The 25,000-nt window shown below is 37.1% G+C and overlaps 2 protein-coding genes across 2 annotated transcripts; one reads left to right on the top strand and one right to left on the bottom strand.

The window, feature by feature from the left end:
* The first annotated feature begins 2,305 nt into the window (after positions 1 to 2,305).
* LOC103420099 (cinnamyl alcohol dehydrogenase 1) lies at positions 2,306 to 4,663 on the top strand. The gene is made up of 5 exons (XM_008358157.4): positions 2,306 to 2,566; positions 2,777 to 2,890; positions 3,004 to 3,231; positions 3,480 to 3,919; positions 4,141 to 4,663. Exons 1-5 carry the CDS (start codon positions 2,322 to 2,324, stop codon positions 4,341 to 4,343), a joined length of 1,230 nt encoding a protein of 409 aa, XP_008356379.3. The 5' UTR covers positions 2,306 to 2,321; the 3' UTR covers positions 4,344 to 4,663.
* Positions 4,664 to 6,837: 2,174 nt separating this feature from the next.
* On the bottom strand, positions 6,838 to 24,033 carry LOC103420100 (uncharacterized). The gene is made up of 11 exons (XM_008358158.4): positions 24,015 to 24,033; positions 12,092 to 12,368; positions 10,320 to 10,387; positions 10,176 to 10,201; positions 9,875 to 9,965; positions 9,570 to 9,665; positions 8,863 to 8,931; positions 8,573 to 8,631; positions 8,365 to 8,487; positions 7,607 to 7,678; positions 6,838 to 7,518 (listed from the first exon to the last, which is right to left on the bottom strand). The coding sequence occupies exons 2-11, from the start codon at positions 12,179 to 12,181 to the stop codon at positions 7,448 to 7,450; spliced, it is 765 nt and encodes a 254-aa protein (XP_008356380.1). The 5' UTR covers positions 12,182 to 12,368; positions 24,015 to 24,033; the 3' UTR covers positions 6,838 to 7,447.
* Positions 24,034 to 25,000: the final 967 nt, after the last annotated feature.

Raw genomic sequence — 25,000 nt, 5'->3', positions numbered from 1 at the left:
TGATTTAATTGTGAGGTGTGTTTGATTCATCCCATTGTGCCTTTAGGATTTCAACATTTAATAGGTAATCTACTCCTAGGGTAAACTGTCGGTTTACCCCCTGAACTTTCACCTCACTTTCGATTTCCCCCCTGAACTTTTCTATTGGAAAATTAAGGACTCAAACTAATTTTTTTAGCCAATTTGCCCCCTACCGTTAGTTTTTCATATATTTCATCCATATTTCCGTTAAGTGAGACCATGTGCACAACATGTGAGGATAGTTAAGTCATTTCACTCTTAAAAATGATTAAAAACTGAAAATAAATAATAATAAAAAATTTCCCTCTATTTTTTCCCGCTAATTCCTATCCTCAATTTTATTTTTCCCTCTCATTCCTATGCATGAGAAATGACATATGGTGTTATTGTCTTCATAAGTAGCTAAGTTAATCTTTTTCTTGAAGCATATACTACCATTTTTATTTTCTCTAACAAATTAATAATTTGACAAATGCTCATGGTGTTATTGTCTTCAAAGCAGTACATTAATATAAGAAACATGTCCATAAAAAAGACTAGGGTTTCTTATATTAATGCACTGCTTTGGAGACAATAACACCATTAGCATTTGTCAAATTATTAATTTGTTAGAGAAAATAAAAATGGTAGACAATAACACTATATGTCATTTCTCATGCATAGGAATGAAAGGGAAAAATAAAATCGAGGATAGGAATTAGCAGGAAAAAATAGAGGGAAAGTTTTGTTTTTTTTTTATTTTCAGTTTTTTAATCATTGTTAAGAGTGAAATGACTTAACTACCTTCACATGTTGTGCACATGGTCTCACTTAACGGAAATATGGATGGAATATATGAAAAACTAACGGTAGGGGGCAAATTGGCTAAAAAAATTAGTTTGAGTCCTTAATTTTCCAATAGAAAAGTTCAGGGGGGAAATCGAAAGTGAGATGAAAGTTCAGGGGGTAAACCGACAGTTTACTCTCTACTCCTAATAGGAATATAAGATACATTTCCATATCTACTAGGATTTACACAATCACATTCATATTCTAAATATAACTGTAACAGTTTTATCTATTGATTCCTTTTTTTAGGAAGTTTTTTTTTCTTATTTTGCTATTTTTATGGGGTTTAGATTATTCTTTGCTTTCTTTTTGAATTCGAAGAAAATGGTGCACGATTATCCGACTATTTATAACCTGCACATGAAAAGCATAGCTCAATTTTCAAACACTGAGTGAGTATTATACCTCTAGAAAAGATGCTTGACGTAAAAACCTATTGGTAAGGTTGATTAACATATGTGATAAAAGTCAACGTTATCCAAACATCTATTTTTACTTATCACACATCTTTTAATTTTTTACTGTCAGATCGAATAAATTGAAGAAGATTAATGTTAAAAAAAAATAATAAAAAGGTGCAAATAGCAATCTCTACCTTCCCCCAATTCGGGTATGCAAAATTGTTTTTATTTTTTGGGATAGAAATGAGAATAATAAAAGGGTAATGTTAGGGAGACCAAATTTTTAAACTAAATTTGTACATAAAATTATGTGGTTGTAATTGATTGAATTATTAATTGAGTGTCAATTAACGTGTTTTTTTCTCTTATTGATGACACATCATTCGGTTTGCCAATTTGGTTTAAAAATTTGGTCTTCGTACCATTTTTTAAAAAACAAAAAGGCATAAAACAAAGCACTCTAATATTAAATAATGTGTCATCAATAGAAAATAAACACGTCAATCAACACTTAGTAATAATTCAACTATCAATATAAAATTTAACTTTTAATTTTGATCTCGCTAACATTATCCTATTAAAAACTTCCAAAAAATTGTATAGTTTTTTATTTTATATATTTCTAACCAAAAGTTTGAACCGTTAAAAAAAACGCCACAACATCCATTATTCTAGAGTTTCTTAAAAAAGTAATGCTAGAGAGACTAAACTTAGAAACTCAATTTGTAAACTAAATGATGTGACATTAATAAGAATAAGCACATTTATCAATATTTAAGTAATAAATCAATAATCAACTTCTATGTCTTTTAATTTTTAAAATTTTATCTCTAATTTAATCTTCCTAACATTACCCTTCTTAAAAAATTGTACCGACCAACAACTCCTCCATACTTCTTAGTATTGGGTTGTGACGTACAAATGACGCAACAAATGGTCACAAAACATTTTTGCACCAAAAGAAAAGGTCACAAACATGTCAATCGTGGGACCCATCATTAAGAGGATATGTGGCTCTTGTGTATATTAAGTTACTTATACCAAAGGGCGGGAGGTTCACCTACCACAAAGATGGTGATGTGTCAAGCTTCTGAGCTGGGCTTTGTTTCTCCTTTATTTATATGCTTCATTTGCGTTTCTGATTCCCCAAAGCCGAAACCCACTTTTCCAATACACTCACACTGTCTCTGTCCCTCCCCTCCCCGGAAAACACATTCAGAAGGAAAAATGGGCAGCCTTGAAGTGGAGAGAACGACTACAGGATGGGCAGCAAGAGACTCATCTGGAATTCTCTCACCCTACACCTACAATCTCAGGTAAACCAAAATCTTTTATCTCAAATATTTTGATCGTGTTCTAAATTTATTCACCAAATGATTTATCTAAATACATGTATCAGCTTCAGAAATATTGTTACCTCATTTGGTAAATGAATTTGGCTTGGTGTAACAGTCCTATACTTTATATGTGATGATTCTTTTGTCTACTGATTTTTCAATCCAACATTTAAAAATTAAAAATTGCAGGAACACAGGGCCAGAAGATGTTTACGTCAAGGTTCTCTGCTGTGGAGTTTGCCACTCGGATCTTCACCAGGTCAAAAATGATCTTGGCATGTCAAACTATCCCATGGTTCCCGGGTATATATAATAAATAAATAAGATTTCCATATCTTACCCGCCAATTATTTTCTTAATTTCATTTTCTTATATCTTTGTAATTAATATTTTACAAAATCTGCACTATTAACCAGGCATGAGGTGGTTGGTGAGGTGGTGGAGGTGGGATCAGATGTGACCAAGTTCAGAGCAGGAGATGTGGTTGGAGTTGGCCTCCTTGTTGGATGCTGCAGAAACTGCAACCCGTGCAAAACGGACAACGAGCAGTACTGCAACAAGAAAATCTGGTCTTACAATGATACTTACACCGACGGCCAAACCACCCAAGGCGGCTTTGCTGGTGCCCTCGTCGCTGATCAAAAGTAATCACCAAACCCTAAATAACTTTTCTCGCAATAAATTCACGAACACATAACTCTTAAGAATTGTAAGTTTCGCATCATTTACAAACGTTTTTTTATTCAATAACTGTGATTCATCAGATTTGAACTCGGAACTTCATCCGACAAAATAAAGACTAGATATTGCCATACAACCAAATGGTCATTTGTTGTTTTAGATTACCTAGTAAATCAATATGTTTTTACTGATTTTTATTTGTTTGGTTAAGATTTGTGGTGAAGATACCGGAGGGCATGGTACCCGAACAGGCAGCGCCGCTGCTGTGCGCCGGGGTGACGGTGTACAGCCCGCTGAAGCACTTTGGCCTGAATGTGAGTGGGTTAAGAGGAGGAATATTGGGGCTTGGAGGTGTGGGACACATGGGGGTGAAGATAGCAAAGGCCATGGGGCACCATGTGACTGTGATAAGCTCATCAGATAGGAAAAGAGAGGAGGCTTTGGACCATATTGGGGCTGATGAGTTCTTGGTTAGCTCTGATGGCACCAAAATGCAAGAAGCTGCTGACTCATTCGACTACATCATTGACACAGTTCCTGTGGCCCACCCACTTGAGCCTTACCTCTCTTTGTTGAAGCTTGATGGGAAATTGATCTTGATGGGTGTAATTAACACCCCACTACAATTTGTCTCCCCAATGGTCATGCTTGGTAAGCCCACTCCACTCACTTCCATCACTATCTAATCTCCTTAAATCTGTATGTTGATTTTCCTCTCAATTATTCAATTTAATGGCTCGAAAGAATAACGAAGCACAAAAAGCACTCCCCTTTGAAATTTGCGGCTGAAATAATCTTTTACTGTGTTAGTGGATTGGTTAGAAGAAGTTTGTATTATTGTTTCTGATCATGTTGGTTACTTCATTTTGTAGGGAGAAAGACAATCACAGGGAGCTTCGTGGGGAGCATGAAGGAAACTGAGGAGATGCTTGAGTTTTGCAAAGAGAAGGGATTAACATCAATGATTGAAGTGGTTAAGATGGATTACATCAACACAGCCTTTGAGAGGTTGGAGAAAAACGATGTTAGGTACAGGTTCGTTGTGGATGTGGCCGGCAGCAACCTAATTGAATAAAGAGAAAAGAAAAAAAAACACAGAATCCTGACTTTTCTACAAAGGGTTATCTGCTTTTTTGTTTATTGACAAATAATAACGAAGAGAGAGAGAGAGAGATGAAATGGTGTTTTGTTTTAATATAATTGGATGTTTGTGTTGTTTTTCAATTAACTTCGAATCAAGATACTCTGGTGAATTAATTGAGGTGATGGGCTTATCTTGTTTGGTGGGGATGGTTACTGTGAAATATACCAAACCTAGGTGAGAGAGAGATATACCAAACACATGGCTGGTCACGGTCAGATATTTTGTTTTAGCTAATCATGGTTTCACTATTATGGTTGGACTCGCGGGGATTTGTATTATTGTATGGCACGGCTGATTGAACTCGCCAAATTGAAAAATTCTTCACATATCCACTCATAAGTGATTGTGTTTAACAACTCTCCTCAACAATTGGACAACCCTACAGAGTATCATATGGCAGATGTATAGCGTATTGATGGTCGAATTCAGTCTCGCAATGAGTTTTTATATCAATCACTCATGTCCTGTGCACTTAAACTCCTAGTAAAAGCAAAAAAAACTCAAGATGACACATATGTCTCAATGATAATGGAATGGTCGACGCCACTTATAACTTAGTGCTGGCTCTAAAAATCACATAACCTTTTTTAGCCTAACTTAGTGCTGGCTCTAAAAATCATATAGCCTTTTTTAGCCTATGCAGGCCGAAGTAACTAAGAAACTGACTACGTTTTTCGATGATTGATTGCTGATTCGAGCATGTCAACTCGCTATCAAACTTGGTTGGGCGAAAATCTTAAACGTGATGGATATGGTGAAATGCGCTTCTAACTCTTGAATTGATCGATTTCAACCGAGGAAGGAACACTGTCGACCTTAGGTTTTATAACTTGAAGATAAGGTTATGCAAATCACTATACTGGGACCATGATTTTCTAGGGCCAGAGTAAGTGGATCGGAATACAGTTACATCAAAAGTCTAGTCATGGACTCAATAGCTTCGAGCGAAGCTGGATTAACAGAGAAATGGTGCCACCATCATTCTGCACAGAAGCAGTGGGCGAAATCCGAGTGACTTCATTGAGAATAACCATGCTTATTCCGCAAGACACGAGGATCTACTCCAGTATGGAATCAGCCAGATCCCCCATATGTCTTGGAGTTCTTACAATCTAGGAATTGGCGTGTGCCGCGAGTAATCACACTCCTAAAAATGATGCAATATCTACTTCTAGATATCATCTAAGAATTTCCCGCCTTAAAATAAGAATTTTATCCTAAATGGTCTCTCTCCCGACTGCTATAAATACACCCTTCTAGGGTTTTTATCCTAAAAAGTCATTAGATTAATCGGTCCTCCACGTTTCGGAAGCTCAAGGGGGAGAGAGAATCGCATCTCTTCTACATCCGAGAGAATGTATTTTGCACCGGCGGTAAATCCCAGATTTTTTGGCCTGCTACAATAGGATTAAGAAAAGTAAGTTTTATTGTACAAGTGGATTATGAATCTTAAAAGCAGAAACATAATAGAAATGAAGTGTGTTTTCCTATCCCAAATAGATTAAGAGACTTAATTAGAATATAAGAATGTAAACCGCACCCTATACATATAAATAGGGTGCAGCAAGGGGCGAAAACATGAAAGAACAGCGAAACAACCGAGTGAAAGAGAGGAAGTAGTTCTACCGAGTGAAAGAGAAGTAGTTCTACGGTTTACTAAAACATCGTTTATTTCATTATTAATTCAAAGAGGACGTATGCAAAAATTTTGCTGAACCAGTTTAAATCTTGTGTGTTTCTAGTTATTCTCTATTTTACTACGTTTAGTCGGATATGTTGGAAAAAACAAAGATCTAGATGGGAAATTGCCAAGCATAGTCAATTTTTTATCCCCACGCTCATGCTTAGCGAGTCTGATCTTCCACTTTGTACACCGCTCTTAATTATGGCCCTTATTGAAAGATGTGCAAAAATTGTTTCTCTTTTTAATCCCTTTCTCAGCAGGGTTGCTTATTTTTAAAGAGTAGAATTATCTTACGAACTTAGATTTTAGGTTTCAAGTCGAAAAAGTTGGTCTTACAGAATCGGAAATGGTAAACTTAGAACCTTAGAGAGAAACCTGTTGATATTTCATTCCCCAACCTCTTAAGGTTTCTAAGACTAGTAACTGATATAGTGTTATACTTTCTATGCTGTGCAATTACGAGTAGGGAGGGAGGAAGACAAGCACAGGGAGCTTTGAGGGGAGCATGAAGGAGACAGAGGAGGTGCTTGAATTCTGCAAAGAGAAAGGATTGACAACGACGATCGAAGTGGATAAGATGGATTACATCAACACAGCCTTCCAAAGGGTGGAGAAAACCAACGTTAGGTACAGGTTCATCGTCGATGCAGCCAGTAGCAATCTTGATCAATAAAATGAGAATCACAAAATTCCATCTTATTGAGGAATATGCAGTATAATGTACATACAGAGCAAAAACAATAAAGGAACAGACGGCTTAAATTGTGTTTTCCAATGAAAAGCAATAACATACTCAATGTTAGCAGAGAGCTAAATCTTTAACAAATGTTGAAAATATTTATCGAGCCTGCCACAACCTGGTTTCAACTCTCTCTAGTTGCTAATCCATCATACATGTAAAATACAACACTCGGCATGACGAAAGGAAAGATTACCTACCGAACATGTACGCTGAACCGGACCTATTCAATTGACCCCAATGCATATGTTGGTACAACTGGTACAGTACCTGCAATAGATGTCGACTGCAATTTTTCAAAAATTTATGTAAATGCAAAGCATAGATTTGACATGCAGACAAATCGTAGCGTTCGATACATCTCTGGATCAATGTTCGTAACCTAAAATCTCTAAAAACACACTTGAAGCCCTATCTTTGTTGGTTTCGATTTCCATTCACAGTGGTAAAATGCCTACAAAGGAAGCCACACAAGCTTTTTCCTATGTGACCTGCTGCTGATAATCATATCATATATAAGCAATCAAGAATCCGCCAATGACTTCTCGCGTTGTGGCCTCTGAATTAGTACCCCATGCGTAACATATGTGCTGTCTTAAATGTTTGACTCAATTAAATCCATACTCGTTGACTAAAGTACATGTTCATAAAATATCTTGAAGGATTGAAGCCACTCAAAATCACTGCAGACAAGAGGAAACAAACAATTTCAACATAATGTGTACTGGAAAGCAAAGTAAAATCAAAGGAAAACGTTCATGCAACACTTACAGATCGGAGAGAGGACAATGACAACACTGATTGGATATAGGAAGAAAGTGGTCCTCTCCAGAAAGGGCAGTACTGCGAAAAATAGGACATGTAATCACTATGACGCATGAACGCATACTAGCACTGATATTTTCTCAAAATAAATCACCCATCACTTTGCTCTTCCTCAAGTCCCTAACATACTATTATATCATTGACAAGTTTGCTTCATAGAGTTCTTATCGTAGATGGAAATAAAAAACCAACTGAACAACTCAACATAGTTGTATTCAACTCTAAAGTCATTGCGTTACATTACAAGCTGATGAGCCAACTTAATTGCAATAGAACTCCAAAAAACAGAAAAACAGAACTTGAAGAGAATTCAACATTACGGACTATAGAGGAGAATGCTAGAATTGACATGTAAGGATCTGTAATGCTGGCCACCTCTCTCCACTGCATAAGCGGTGAAAGGACTACGCATAAATGATGAGGTGATCTGTTTAGCTGAATACCAGTCCTTGTTTGACAAATCAATTGCACATTTCGCTGATTAAAATAGCTGATTGAATTCATAAACCTTCGCCTTTAAGCAACATTACTTTGTATCCACATCCAAAACCGCACTTATATAATATATAATATGGTTGTGGTGATTCCTAAAAAGATACCATCCACCATAAACAGCATGGGTATGAACTATGAACCCATCACACCATCTGAACCTAAACATTTGAATGAAAACTCTTGAGCTCATAACGAAATCTTTAGCTTACCATCATAACCTAAGAAGTTGAGATAATGATAGTATGAAGTGGCCACCATGAATATCAAATTTGATAGCAATACCGGAATGAAGCCATGAGCTACCAGAATTGGAGATAGAAAATAATGGATCACTGCAGAACCAAGAGATCAGAAGCATTATTTCACACATTTGAGATTAACAATATGATAAGGAAAACAATGTTTTGTATTAATTACCATAAAGCAGAACAAACATCGGGAAGAAAGAGTTGCAGTGCACATCGAATGCGTACAGCCTTCAAATGATCAAAATCACAACAAAATCATTGATCAGAAGGTAATCAAACAGGAAAAAAAAATAAACGTTTGACTGATTCGACATTCAATCAATCTAAAATCATATTCACATATATAACATGCACATGAACGTACATGTTGATGATATAGGATGGGGAAAAAGGCTAAGTTGAATTGTTCAGTAAGAATCATATTACTAATAAAGTGGAAATAAAGGATAGTGGACTCACCATTCAACACGCTGCTCAACAACATGGCTATTCGGAGCCTCTTCACGAAGGTAAGAATTAGTTAAAAACCTGCATGAGCATTGAGAAGTGTGCCATTAGATGATGATCAATACTTCACACTAAGGTTTCAGTTATGAATGAAGATTGAGAACTCTAAGAATAGGGAGACTAAAAGCTGTAACAGTTATAGAAGAGACTGGGAACTAAAATTATTTAGACTTAGGAATTCTCAAATATGTGTTTCCTTCATAGACTTTTGAGAAATTAAAATGTTGTTGCCAGCAACTAGCTATTTATAAAAAAACCCAGATTCGCATGCACAAGAAAACATATGAATCAGCAAACATTTCACTCTCTATGTTCATGCAACTAACATGTTCTTTGTCTTTAGATAGACTGTTTCATAGTCGCTTTTTCTTTATATAGAAGCCTTTTACTGGATGTTGAAATGACTCAGCAAACTCAAGCTGGTTTGGCATCACTAGATGATATCAAATAAACATGTTTCCCTACTTCTATGGAAAATAGCTTCCTTTATCTAAGAAACTGAGTAAGAAAACACAGAAAATTTGGTTCCACAGAATTTATTTGTTCCTTCAAATTTTTCTTGAAATATTTGAGCCTGAATAAGACGCAAGAAGTCACTGACATATTTCAGGATAAGTTAATACAAGTTCACATTATTGTTACAAAGCACCAGTTCTTACCAACAAAATGTAGCCAGAAGCATCCCGAGGAACAAAAAATGAAAAAGCAAAACAGAAATAACTACAAAAACAGCATGTGCAGCACTATGGTCGTACCTGAAATAAGCACAATTATTAAGTCAAAAAAAGGTTCCTCACAGAACCCTTGCCAGAGTCTAAAGATATACAGATAAATAAATAATATAAACTGCTCAATTAGGCTAGAACTTTTGAGGCAAAGCAACATAAAATTCAGTGAAACTACAAAATCCAAAATGCAACTGTTTTACTTGTAGAGTGTATGATGAAGTGAACAGTAAACTTACGCAGCACAATATGCCAGAGTTGCAACAGCAAGTAGAAGGCTGCAGATTACAACAAAAGCAGGGTCGTCACGTGCCCATTGATTCTTAGTTTCTGAGACCAAAAGAAAAGTAAACAAATTTTCAATTGCATCAGATGTAGCAGAAATATTTGACAATCTTGACATGTAATCACTCCACATGTACGCAAGTAAATCATAGAATTTAGAGATGCTAACTTTGTAAAGTAATTTTGAAATGAAAAGGAAAGGGAAAGAAACTTAATGAACATCTGCTTCTTATACTTTATGGAACGAGGACTTACGCTTGTGATACTTAGTGTGCTGATAGCTGCATCAGTCGTACAGTTACACATGCAAGATACAAAACCCATTATTAAGGAAATCAGGAGCAACTAAAAAAAAAACAGTAATGACAATGCTGATGATCTTGAAAGGTGAATACTTACACAACTTTCGGTGAGGTGCATAGGTGAAGCATTTGCCAAAATGTATATTCAATATCCATTTGTTGCCACTAAAAGGTTAAAAACCAACAAAATCAAAAGAAAAATCATTGACAAAAGCATGCCCACGATCAAAATAATAAAAGTAGCACACTAACTTGACGCTGATGAAAATGTTCTAACTTCCAGAACCAAAGTTAAAAGAGATTTCAAAGGTTTAGGTAAAAGACAACAAAACAGACATGGATGTGCTGAAAAAGAAATCCAGATTTAAGACCTATACCCAACATCTGGTTATGCAATAGATGGGAGTAAAATTGAAAATAACGTGATTATATATCCTATCAATGTTCGATTTGTATAACATCCAAGAATATTTCTTGGTTGCTGAAATTGATATTTAGCATGTGAATTGCGCAGTACACAACCCTTTATTTAAAAAATCAGGATGTCCTCACAACATGCAGACTAATATAAGTGTAGCATGGTCTCAATTAATGTGTAAGTCACTGCAAAACAGGGATTCCAAGTAAGACTATAAATTGACATCAAGCAGTGTGGGTCACATCAAAGTGCAAGGCTAAAAGTATGATTGACTTAGGGGGATAGACACGAGAGCCCATAATATCTTCAACCCCTTCCCCTTAACAAAATATAAAATCATTTCTCTAGTCTATCAACCCCTTTTATCTAAAGATACTAAGTTGCCAACTCCTGATTCAAATCAGTACAGAAGCTCCTAGATCTCTATATTATTGCTCTGGACCCATCATGGTGTCAGATTCCCTTCTCATACTTTCTTCTCCACTCTAAATCCATGTCGCGATATCAATGTAAACTATATATTGTTGCTCTGAACCCACAATGGTGGAACACTTAACTGCTGGGTTCTGAATTCCAGAACCCGTCTAGTTTTTCTGTCATCTGTTGAGCTTTCTTCTCCACTCTAAATCCATTTCATGTATAAGTTTTCTCTTTTAACGTCACTAGTTTTGCACAGTATAGCTACAGATGATTTTCGGGGGTACAACCCAAGATATGCCAACTTAAATCCACCAGCATAGGAACAATAGAAACCCCAACAAAGCGACACATTAGCCTAAAACACTGAATCAAAAATCTTAACACTGCAAGAACTTTCAAACTTGCCCACCAGGCTAACAAGTCCAAACCTTAAGCTCTTAGCTCCCTTCTTTTTTTGAATCAAAATAAGCATCCGAACTATTCCCCAACTAAACGATACATAATTCTCAAACATCACACCGACCAATATCTCTTAAAAAAACACCATGGTCATACCATTTGAACCTAGGGCTACTTCTCTACGTGAAAAAAGTAGCTCAAATGCACCACATTTCCCTATAATACCTTCCCCATGTAAAAATGTGATGTTCTCCAACTTCCCCTGAGTCAAAGAATAACCAAGGTCTTCAAAGAACGAGGTCCACAAACCTTACCAGCCCCTCAAAAAATTGATTAAAGGACACAAATGAGGATTAAATCCATATAAGCACCTGCCTAACTACCTCTAAGCAACCAACCCCGAACCCACTTGAAAACCAAAAAAGAACCCAAATTTCAGTTACACATCCAAATTCCAGAGCAATCAAAAGCACTAAATCTGCCAGAATTCAGAGTTTTTACAACATTAATCGTCGAATTAGATCCAATCCACAAATTATAAAATGCTTAATTATACAAAATGCAACAAATTAGTACGCAGATCAGATCGAAAAGGCACAAAGCCAGATAATTAGAGAAGAAGAAGAAAGCACCTTGATTATTCGCCGAAGGTACTGAATGAACATGGGGTTCATCCGAGATGCAGAGGACGACGACCGCCCTCTCGACGTTGTGGGCAACATCTCTCTCTCCACTCTCTCCCTCTCTCTCGAATTCTCTGTGCTTCTTCGTCTAAACCCTCTATGCACCTCCTCTTGGCTGATCTACAAGATCTCTGGAATTTCCACCAGCTCTCTCCGTCTCTCCCTTCCTCTTGAAGGAGTTGAGAATTTTCAGATGGCTAGAAGTAAAACGTAGAAATGACGACTACTAGGTTCCCTCTATGCTTACAGCCCACGTTTCGATCAATTGTGTAATTGGGCCAGACCTGCTTTTCAAATGTGAGTTGGGCTTCGGCAGAGGGAGCTTGTTGAATAAGAGAAAGTGGCCAGACCAGCTTTCTTAACGGGTCATGTTTTTCTATTTTGGGTCGTGTACCCGCTTCCATTAATGAGAAAATTCGAACAACTTTTAAGTTCTCACACTATTTATTTTTAGCCATCCAATTAAATTCGTCAAACGAAAATTACAAACAAAATTAAGTAGGAGAGTGTGACAAGCTAAAAAAATATGTGTATACATCATTTCCCAAAAGTGATTTCAAATCAAAGGGAAAGGGGTGAGGAGAATTTATATTTTAAATAGTGCTATTCACACTCATTTTTACCTTCCACACACCTTTATTAATTTTTTGTCATTGGTCTTCTTCAATCCATTATATCTGATGGCCGGAAGAGGTGTGTAAGAAATAAAAATGGGTGCGTGGATAGCACTACCCTATATTCTTAACAAAGACCAAATGCTTCTGAGTTTGATATCAATGGAAATTTACATACTAATTATCCCCCCTTTTAAATATAAAAAGGAAAACTTTACACTCATTCCACTTTTCGGATTTAACTACAATACTTACATATATGTAATACAATCATCCGCTCGGTGGTCATATTGTAATTGTATTAAATACATATATGCATATGTTACTTGTTGGAAATGTGCCCTAAAACCAATCATATGATGATACTTTACGGACATTTCACATGTTAAACTAATCTAATTTAATATCAAGGGCAAAAATTATTGTTTAAGCCGTCTCATATAAATGTTATATGCTTAAACGATAAGTCCAAGGAATATGTAATTAGGAGAATGTGATTTAAACAAGTTAGATTAATGAGATCATTCTCTTTCGTATACATATCCTAAACGTTCCTGATCATAGGATTGCCAATTGGGCATTGACAGTCCGTTAAGATCAGTACATGCTATGTCTTCTCTTAGTAAGAGTGACTAGTCTCGAGTCATTGGTGTGATTGACAACAAGACAAGCATGTAGGTGCTCAATAGCGAATGAGTCCACTGAACACGATCAACGAGGAGTTCTCATAGTCATGTCACAAGAGAACTTATGGTTGGGATAATGCAAAGTAGTCTTTTGACCTGAGGCATCATAGTTGTCTTGTGGTTAAGTCCTTGATCTTTGATTGTGTTAAAGTCACTCCATTCGAGGGTGTCCACGACATAGTTGGGGTTAAGCCACTTAGCCATGAAGGCAAGTGAATGCGCAACAAGGGATCTCTAACCTTCAAACTGTTTATGGGAGAATACTCTATGATATGATTAAGAATCTCTGGCCAGAGTATGAATGAGATTTAGGAAGTCGTTCCAAATCACATTCAAGGTAATCATATAAGCACACGAATCACATTGGATAGTAGACATGAATAAACTATCAAACCAAACAATGTGGTCAAGAGTATTGTATTAGAGAAAGACCGTATTGCATTTGTAATCCTAAACTGAATAGGTTCTCCACCTCTTCTGATTAGCTTGGGTAACCATGATATGCTGCTAGGTGTCACTCATGGTTTGTGGAAGCCCTAAACGTGTATAATCACTAAAGGGAGAATTGAAAGTCAGGTTTCAATTCACAATCGATTTGAAATGGTTTTAATCGCCCACTGCCTTGCTAAAAGGAACCTAATGGATCGTACACCGTGTAAGGTAGAGATTGAAGAAACAACGGAGATGAGTAAGAATAATTAAATGGTTTAATTATTTATGGCAAGGATTAATTAATATGTTAATTAATCAAACGAATAAGTTCGTTAAAAGACCACGGGTTAGTTTTGGGCCTCAAGGCCCAATGGGCTTTGAACGTCAAGCCCATTGACTTAAGTTGTATGACAACTTAATGACAAATAATTCACAAAGGCCTTAAAAGCCCAATGAAACCCTATGGCCAGCCATTTAGTTAAATGAGTGGGTTTTGGACTTATTTACAAGTTTGCCACTCCAATAAATTAAGGTATAAATATGACTTTATAGCCAAAATTCATTTAGGGTTTCTTTTAGGAAATTGGAGAGAACACAAAGCTCTCCTTTCTCTCTAAAGTGGCCGGCCCTCTTGGAGGGATTAGCTAGCAATCCTACTACTCCAAGGTCACTTATTTCTTAATCAATCTTTCCTTGATGTGGAGACTTAGAGGTTCTCAATTTTGGGAACTTGGAGAACCATTTCATCCATCCAAATCCATAGATCTAAGATGCAAGGAATGAAGGCCCTCTCTTTGGGTGATTAGCATTTGCTTATGCAAAAAGGAATCTACAAAGGTATAATATTTCTCAACTAACAAATGTTGTTTTAAGTTGAGTCAAGGTTCACCAATCTACTAGGCTTTGAATTTCATGGTTAATGTTTTGTTTTTAAGTGCATACAAGCATGATTCCGCCTTTTAATTGTTAATTGCATGCTATAGATGTTGCTTAAATGAACATGTTTTTCACAGTATTTCCTTCATTACTTAGTACTACAATTTAGTGGTAGTCATCAGCACTTGTAAGTGAGAGGTCTTATAAGTTCAATTCTCACCAAAGGTGAATTCGAACCAAATTATTATGGCTAACCCATTGTTAGGTTAAAGCCACTTTCCTACCCATTAGTATAAATAATATCAAATATATTAAATAAAAGCTACATACATTCACATTAATTATATATACTATTGGAAGAACGTACGTACCTTTGTGCGGAAGCTTGAATCTCGACATGCTCCTACAAACACGAACAAGTGCTTTTTTATTCCATACACGTCTAGAACCTTGAAGGTCGTCGAGTTGGGTACAGTATGTCGAGTCGCTCCTTGATTTTTCGCCTCCTAAGACCTAGGGCAGATAGTGATAGCCCTAGAGGCCTAACTAGAATATGTGAACTTTATGGAAAAGCTTTGGGTTTCTCTCACACTAGTTTCTCTCTTCCCCTAAGCCTCCTCATATAGCTTTAGGAAGAGGATGATATAATGAATGAAATGCCATTCACATTCCAAACTGAAATGGCTTTAGACATTCATCTAATTACTACATAAGTAATTAGGAGGTTAATATCCTCATGTGGGTGGACTCTTCACCTTATGGTATTTATCATATTAGATATATCCTACATCTCCCACTCACCCACAAAGGGTGTGGCATAATATCAATCAACATACTTAGTTCACATCCATTCTAATCTATCTCCTCATCCAGTAAATGGGATGTACTACCTCGCGAGAAAGAACATATAACCAAGAGCACTATCATTAAGCTATCACTAAACTAACAATAGTGCATCACTCGGAAGTTCATCGCTTTATACCCCAGACTGTTCATCATACACCAAACTTGACATTCTTTATCCCTCGTTTATAAAAAAGCAATGTCATTTCTCACAAGTATCATGTATCCATGTTTATGTTTTATAACAAATATAAAAAAGATGTTGCACAACTAATGTATCACATGACATAGTGTTGTCTTCGAACTGTCTTCCCTAAGCTCTCTTGTCAGTCTAATTTGGTTTAACTACTTGCCTAGACACGCATCTTGGGACAGTAACTAACTCAAACCTCCTCTTTCTGACATAAGTTTTAGTCCAAAGGGTATAAATGGTGGAATTGTATAGATCCATTGTGGTTCACACAGTAATTGAAGCAGGGATTAATTCATCACTCCTATTTTTGGTCGGTTATAGCACATACAGTATGATTTGTATGTTATGGTGTATCCTCATCTCAATGAGTATGTCACATGTCCATTGGACATACACCATACGAATCTTAGTCTAGTCACTACACAAACACCTAACCTGAGTCTTCTCGCATAGTCGCCCTTTTGGCGCCTACCTAAATATTCACATCCGACTCTATAAGCTTAAACATGAAACAAATTCATGTTTGACTTCTGTTCATTCTCATCTTAGACATTTCTAAGGCGACGTTCTATCTTGTGCATATTGGTATGTGCAACATACACGTGTCTGGTCTCGCAGTCCAATGCGTTGAGGACATAAATGTCTCATCCTGCTCGCTATCTCAGCGCCAGGGTGAATTGTTTGTGTGAAAAATGATTGTAGCCTGGAGGCACTCGTAAAGATGTGTAAACAATCATTTCAAAAATAAATAAATATGAAATGAAAAAATTCAATGCCCTTTTATTCAAATAATAATGTTAAATACAAAGAAAACATATCAAACCCTACGTAAACCCATATTATTTACATGCGTCAAAAAATAGTTTCTAATTATGGGTTTAGTCATGGGATCAGCAAGCATATTGCTGGTCGAGATATGTTTTAACACTACTTCACCCTTGGTAACCTTGTTCCTAAAGAAATGATATCGTGTATCTATGTGCTTAGATTTGCCATGATACTTGGGATCTTTAGTGTATGCCAAGGCTGAAGTACTATCACAATATACAAGTACAGCTTCATGGGCATAAGCTGTAATACCTATTTGTTGTAGAAACCTCCTTAGCCAAACAGCTTCTTGAACAACTGATTTAAGGGCAACATATTCTAACTCCATTGTGGACAGAGCAACACAAGTTTGTTTCTTGCTATACCAAGAAACAATTCCACTTCCAAGGATAAAAGCATAACCTAAGGTGGATTTGCGTTCATCTCTATCACTTGCCTAGTCAGCATCGTTATATTCTTTTAGCTTCAGATCCCCTCATTGGTAACATAAAGCGAAGTCTTTTATTCCTTGTAGGTATCTCATAATCCTCTTGACGGCTTGCCAGTGAACTTGTGCAAGATTACCTTGATAGCGGTTTACCATGCCCACGACATGGCAAATGTCCGGACGCGTGCAAAGCATTGCGTATATTAGACTTCTTACAACAGAGGCATAAGGTTCGTTTGCCATTTGTTCTTTCTCTTTCTTAGTCTTTGGATGCTGTTCTAAAGACAATATCGCGCATTTTTTCATATGAGTGTCTTATGGGTTTGGAGTTCTCCATCTTAAACTGTTCAAGTACCTTCTTAATGTAAGTCTATTGAGACAAACTCAGAAGTTTCCTTGAGCGATCTCTCATGATCTTAACTCTAAGCACATAGTGTGCTTCACCCATATATGTCATCTCAAAACAGGATGACAACCACGTTTTCATAGTTTCTATGGAGGTCTTGTCATTTCCTGTTATTAGGATGTCATCAACATACAGAGAAAGTATGAGAATACTTTTTTGTATTTCTTAAGATACACACAGTGGTCTTCTTCAATCATCTTAGAACCAAATGAAGTGATTGAATTATGGAATCTAATGTTCCACTATCTAGACGTTTGCTTGAGGTTATAAATGGAACATTTTAGGCGGCAAACTTTGAGCTCTAGTCCCTTGCCCTCAAAGCCTAGAGGTTGATCCATATATATTTCCTCGTCTAGTTCTCCATTGAGAAATGTTGTCTTAACATCCATTTGGTAAAGTTCCAAATCTAGTTGAGCAACAATAGCTAAAATGAGATGAATAGAGGCAAACCTCACCATAGGGGGGAATGTCTCTTTATATTGTACACCCAATTGTTAAGTGTATCCTTTTGCCACAAGGTGTGCCTTATATTTTTCAATTGAACCATCCGCCTTGCGTTTGATTTTTAAAACCCACTTGTTTCCAATGATTTTACGCCCAGGCGAAAGATCAACTAACTCCCAAACAATATTCTTGCCCATGGAGCTTATCTTATCCTCCATTGTAATTATCCACTTCTCTTGGCGGGTGAAGTCAACGCTTCTTTGTAAGAAGAAGGTTCATCATCTTCTAAAGGTATGCAAATGTAGGCCTGGATCAACCTCAAAACGATGTTTGGGTATGTGGCCTCTTTTACTCATTCGAACTGTATGACCTTAAGTTTCAAAGGGTACATTCTCATCAGTGGGCATATTCTCTTGAGTGTCCATGGGTACACTCCCACTCGGATCAAGTCCTCTTACATCATCTTCAGTGACCATCGGATTGGAAATTAATTCCCCTTATTCGCTTGAAGATGTTGTGAGTTCTTCATCTTTCTCCAACTCATGGAGATTAAGGTTTTTGACAATATCACCAAGTTTATTCTCTATGAATTCCACATCACGTGAGTCGATCTCGGTTATTCCTCATCTGGATGTTTACCAAACATCACATAACCTTTCAAGTTTTCACAATATCTTATGAAGATATGTTTATTCGTTCTAGGACCCAATTTTCCAAATATGTGATTGATTATGAACAAAACCAGCACAACCCTGAAGACACGAATTACCCAAATTGGGTTTTGCACCATTCCAAAGTTCGTATAAGGTTGAGGGAACCATCTTTGAAGGCACACGGTTAAGTATATATGTCACAGTCAACCTTAGGTTAAGTATATATGTCTGGTAAATTTCTGTTTCTCCTTTTAGCCACACCATTTTATTGTGGCGTGTAAGGAACAGAAAGTTGCATGCATATCCCTTTACTTTCACAAAAAACCTTGAATTGATTAGACAAATACTAATGTCCACGATCAGTGCGAAGAGTGAAGGAAAAATTTGTGAAAACAAGTTCATTTAAGCAACATCTATGCATGCAATTAACAATTAAAGGCGGAATCATGCTTGTATGCTCTCAAAAACAAAACTTTACCCATGAAATTTAAGGCCTAGTAGTTGTGGTGAAACAAGACTCAAATAAAATCTTAAAGAAAAGAGTTGAGAAACTTTTATACCTTTGAAGCACCTTTTTGCATATGCAAAGGCTAATCACCCAAGAGAGAGAGCCTTCATTCCTTACTTCTTAGCTCCATGGATTTCTTGGAGGAGGATGGTTGCATGGATTCTCCAAGTTCCTAAGAAAGGGAACCTCTAAGTTTCCACACCAATGAAGGACTTGAAGAAGAGATGAGTGACCTTGGAGGAGGATTCATACTAGTAAATCCCCTCCGAGGGGGTCGACCTCCTAGAGAGAAAAAGAGAGCTTTTGTTCTCTCCAATTTCCTCAAGAGATAATCCTAATGAATTTTGGCTATAAAGTCCTTTATATAGTCACTTCACTTGAGTGACAAAAAGAACCAAAAAAAACCTTTCATTCATGATATGGCCAGCCTTCTAAGGGCTTTGGGTTGTGTGGGCCCTTTTGAGTCTTTAGTCATTAAGTTATCATACAACTTAAGTTAATGGGCTTGATGCTTCTAAGTCCAATGGGCCTTGAGGTCCAATAATTACTCAAAAGCTAAAGCGAATTTATTCATTTGATTAATTAACATATTAATTAATTGTAGCCATAAATAATTAAACCATTTAATTATCCTTACTTATCTCCGTTATTTCTTCAATCTCTACCTTACATGGTGTACGATCCATTAGGTTCCTTTTAGCGAGGCAATGGGCGATTAGAATTCTTCAAATCGATTGTGAATTAAAACTTACTTTCAATTTTCCCTTTAGTGATTATATAGCTTTAGGGCTTCCATAAACCATGAGTGACACCTAACAATATGTCATGGCTACCCAAGTTAATCAGAAGAGGTGGAGAACCTATTTAGTTTGGGATTACAATGCAATACGGTCTTTCTCTAATACAATACTCGTTCATTGAGTTCTATCTTGTCTCTCAGTCTGGAGAACCTATTCAGTTTGTTGATTATCATATTGTCTCTCAAAGAACCCATTCTTTGAGTTCTATCTCTCGTTCATTTGCTATATCTTAGGCAAATCCTATTGTAGGATTACAGTGAATTGCCCAACAAATAACATTTGTTAGTTGGTTTATAGAAGTGATATCCAAAGGTTAATTTAAGGATATCCCACAAGATTGTTCTCAAACAAATATTGCTTATTAGCACACAACCCCAAATTTTAACACGATTAAGACTTGTCTTTCTTTCCAACTATATCCTATGGAGTCATGAAATTTTTGGAAGATCCTCTAATGACAATCATATTGTCATAGAAGTATATATCCTATAAATGGGTAACTACATCTTATTCTAGTCCATTCTTCTCCCAATGGAGAAATCTATTATCTTATGATGCTACTTTTCTTGATATCTTTCAAGGAAACTCTTCTAAAGTGTTATTTTTCCTTGGATCAAATCTAAGGAGGTAAATACTTTAGACGTCTTACCCATCAACTTACATTCTTGAATTCTGTGAAACCTTTTGCAAAGTATTCGGACTTGCGTTTATTCAAAATAAACGATAGTCCAACCGAGAGTAATCTTCGGTGAATGTCATACAACATAAGTAGTATTATGTTATGGACAAGTGCCACTAACATATAAGTGAATTAACCTCAACAACTTTGTGGTTCTTTCTTCTTTTCAAAAGAATAAAGATTCGAACATTTCTCCTCTATACAATTTTAACAAGAAGGTATTGGATCAGGATCTAATGATCTAAAGCATCCATCTATGACCAACTTGTAATTTATGTTTTAGAGGTGTCACAATTCAGTGGGATTAGTCACTACCTTGCAACCTTTTGGGTTTTAAGCATAATTATATTCTAAACAGTTAACACTACCACATCATCTCTACTATAGAGACAATCAATCAGATTACAATAATCCAATCATTCATTAATAAAGAACAATGTTTTGTCAAACAAAACATTCATCCATCTCTTAAAATTATAGTGACGAAATAAAGTTCCTTATTCAAATTGGAATGTAAAGATAATCTTTGTTTTTCCAATTTCTTTGGTAATTCATATGAGGAAGTAAGTACTATTTGCTTTCACAAAGATCTATATTTTATTCACGTTCCAAATGTGAAGTACTTTCTCTTCTCTCATTAACCTTCTACTTCTTATTAGCCACACTTTTACAACGATTGTAAAACATAATATGGAATCAAGCATTTAGGTAGAAGAACCAACTATTTTGAACTATTCAAGAACAATTTACAACACCTTTGAAAGGTGTGTTCTTGACACTTGCAAGACATTTCTTGCAAATACCCCTTCCAATGTCCATCCTTTCATAAAGAAAATTTGTTCCTTTGGAGTTATTTTGCCTTTTTCATTTGATTTCTCCATTGACTAAAATAGTCATGGTCCCTTAAACTCCCACTATACAATATTCATGGTCCCTTAAACTCCCACTATCTCTCTTGAAACTTATTTCAGTTGTGTTATATACATCAAACAATTTGGAGAGCTTGCGGTTATTGTTCACTATATAGTTTACAATAAACTTAGTGAACCATTTGGATAGGAACACATATGTGAAGTCCTTGTCTAGTTTCCGCCTTTTGAAGTGGCTTAACATTTCAACACTCAATGATTCAAAATCATCATAAGTCCATGCCACCTCCTCGTCAGGCAAGTTGTCTGAGATTTTCTAATCGACTAGGATTGGATGGTCGACAAGGAAATCTTCTAGGGCTTATCCCTTGACGGCTTTAGCTGGGATGTTAATGATCTCATATTGATTGAGAAACAATGCCCATTTAGCTAATTGTCTTATCAGAATGGGTTTAGATATAACGTACTTGACTGGTTCGGCTTTAGCAACCAAGTGGATAATGTAAGCATACATGTAGTGCCTTAGCTTTTACACGGCGAAGACTAGGGCAAGGCATATTTTCTTGATTGGTAAGTAGTTGAGCTCAGCACCAGTGAGAGTTCTACTTAGGTAGTATAGTGTTTTTTCCTTTGGGTTTTCATTTTCTTGGGCCAAGAGTGCTCCAATGGAACCCTCTTGTGCGGCAATGTATAGGATGACAACTTTCCAGGCACAGGATCTCCTAAGACAAGTGGGTTTGCCATGTACCTTTTTATGCTTTCAAAGGCATTGCAACATGCATCATCCCATATGAACGGAGCGTCCTTCTTCATAACTCGACTTTGAAGGGTTGATAGTGTCCAGCGAGGTTGAAGATGAGGCATCTGATAAAGGCTAGCCACCCTTGTAGACTTTTCAGCTCATGTAAATTCCTTGGTTCAGGCATACTTTGGATGGTCTTGATCTTCAATTGGTTTACTTCAATGCCACGAAGCTTGACAATGAAGCTGAGGAACTTCCTAGAAGTGACGCCAAATGCACATTTCCACGGGTTCATTTTGAGGTTGTGGTGCCGTAGTTTCCACGGGTTCATTTTGAGGTTGTGGTGTCGTAGTTTGTTGAACATTATTCGTAAATCCTTCAAGTGATCAGATCTCTTTTTAGTTTGACAACTCGTCGTCCACGTAACATTCTACATTTTTGTGTAGCATGTTGTTGAAGATCTTCTACATTGCACCTTGATATGTAGCTCCAGCATTCTTCAAGCCAAAAGGCATTACCTTGTAGCAGTAGATACCCTTTAGAATGCAAAAGGCTGTTAGTTCCTCGTCTTCAGAAGCCATACAGATTTGATTGTTTCCAGATGAACCGTCCATGAATAATAATGCCTCAAGGCCAGTGGTTGCGTCCACCATGATTTCAATGATTGGCAAGGGAAAGTCATCATTCGAGCAAGCATCGTTGAGCTCATGGAAATCTACACAAACACATATTTATCCAAATTTCTTAAGGATAATGACGATGTTGGAGATCCATTTAAGGTATTGCACCTCTCAAATGAAGCATGCTTTGATTAGTTTGTCGATCTTGGCCTCAATTTGTGACATAAGCTCGGATCGATAGGGTCTTTGAGTTTACTTTATGGTCATGTTCTAGGCTTGACTGCAGGACAATGCACGGCGATGGTAGGCTGAAAGTCGGGCATTTCTTTGTAGGTCCAAGCAAATATGTCTTTATACTTCATTAGTAGTTGGTAGTACTCTTCGATCTCATTCGCACTTAGTAGTGTACTTACGAAGGTAGGCTTTGGTTCCTCACTTGTGCCTAAGTTGAGCTCCTTGAGATCATCGACCATGGCTTGCCCCCTATCCTCGAGTTATGGTAGCACAACAGTGATTTCTTCCTCAGGGATTTCGTCTTCTTTGTCTTCTTGGATTGTGATGTGGAAGATGTCTTAAACCTCTTCTTCAGTGCCGTCATTTTGGGCTTGTTGGCGTGAAGATTAGCCAGTATGGATGATGGTGCGCCTCTTTACCTTCAGTTGTCCTTCTGTGTCAACTTCCAAGGTTTCTTAGTGCTTCATCCTTGAAAGAATCGAGCTTTAAATGTCTTCTTTTGTTACTAGATCATTGAGTCTTTCTTCTTTTGGCATTGTCTCCCTCTTTCTAGAAGGCTGCTTGGTTTCTTCAAGTCTTTCCAAGGCCGACCATCGTGGAGGAGAGCTAGCCGTGTTGCTTTGTTTCTTAGGTTTTAATAACCTTTCGAAAACAAAGTTTTGGGGTGATGGCGTGTTAAGCCACTTGAAGAAGAAAGTTTGGTCTTGACCACCAATGCGATCAAGTGCTGAAATTCTGGGTTTTGAACGATTCAGCCTATCAAAGACTGACTTTCGAGGGGTAGGTTTAGGCTCCTCTTGATTTTGTTCAATGCTCACACTAATATGTTGAGCTTTAACGTTTTTCACTTTGCTTGAAATCTTCAAGGGTGTATTTGGGTGAAGCCGGGTCCAATTTTGTTGTTAACTCTCTAACCATGCTCCTTCAACTTATTTTGAGTCTCGATGAGGTCACGTTCTTTGTCGTTGACGGTGTTTGCATTCTTCTTCCAAGATTTGAAGATGAGGCAAAATCGTACCCAGCCTTTGACTTGAGTTTGTAGGCGTTTGGGTTGAAACCTTCTTCAGTCCTTTTAGTTGGAAGAGAACTTGGTTTTACTCATTTGGCAAGGATTTTACGAAACCTTGTGGTGTTTTTGAAACTTTAGCGTTGCCTATCTGTGTCAGAGGTAAAAATACGTTTGTCTTGAGCAGCTTTACATCGTCCTTGTGCAGCTATGTGTCAGCTTTGCTTATTCTAGTTTCGAATAGGGATTGCCCATTCTTTCTTTTCGACATTGGGATGCATCGGAAGACGGGTGTGTTTGGTCCTTTTGAAGGTGTCACACTCCCTTTGATTGTTGTGGGCTTAGCAGGCTCATTGTTAATTTTTCTTGAAGATGGCACAGCTTCCTTTTCTTGTTTCTTGGACATGGCTTGCCACTCATGTTTCTTGGGTGCAACTTTGCATGTGGATTTGATTTCTTTTAGAAAAGCTTCGGGTATTATGTCTTCATCCATGTAGAACATGGCATCCGTGAAGTGTGATTTGGCTTTGGTGAATGGCTTGGTGTTGCCTTGTATCACCTTGACTCCTTCTCGGTTGAACTTTACGCATTGATGAATGGTAGATGGCACTACTCCGTTCTTGTGGATCCAAGGCCTTCCTAAGAGAAAGTTGTAGGAAGTTCTTACATCAATCACATGGAATAACATGCATGATTTGAGTTCACCAATGGTCATCTCCACTCGGATTATGCCCATCACTATTTGTCCTCCTTGGTTAAAACCTTGGATTAGGAGGCGACTTCAGAATAGTTCATCCACCTAGATGCCGATTGTGGTCATTGTTAACTTTGGCATGATGTTTATGGCCGACCTACCATCCACAAGCATGTGGTTGATTTTGTTCTCTTTCACGTATCCAGAGACGAAGAGATGAAGGTTATGAGGCTTTGACCCGAGCAGCAAGTCTTCGTCAGTGAAGTTGATTGCGTCATGGGCGGCACAACATGTGGCATATTCA

This window comes from Malus domestica, chromosome 05 (assembly GCF_042453785.1).
Source record: "Malus domestica chromosome 05, GDT2T_hap1".
NCBI classification, from domain to species: Eukaryota; Viridiplantae; Streptophyta; class Magnoliopsida; order Rosales; family Rosaceae; genus Malus; species Malus domestica.
Note: the sequence above shows the minus strand (reverse complement) of the source record. Positions and strands in the feature narration are given on the sequence as shown.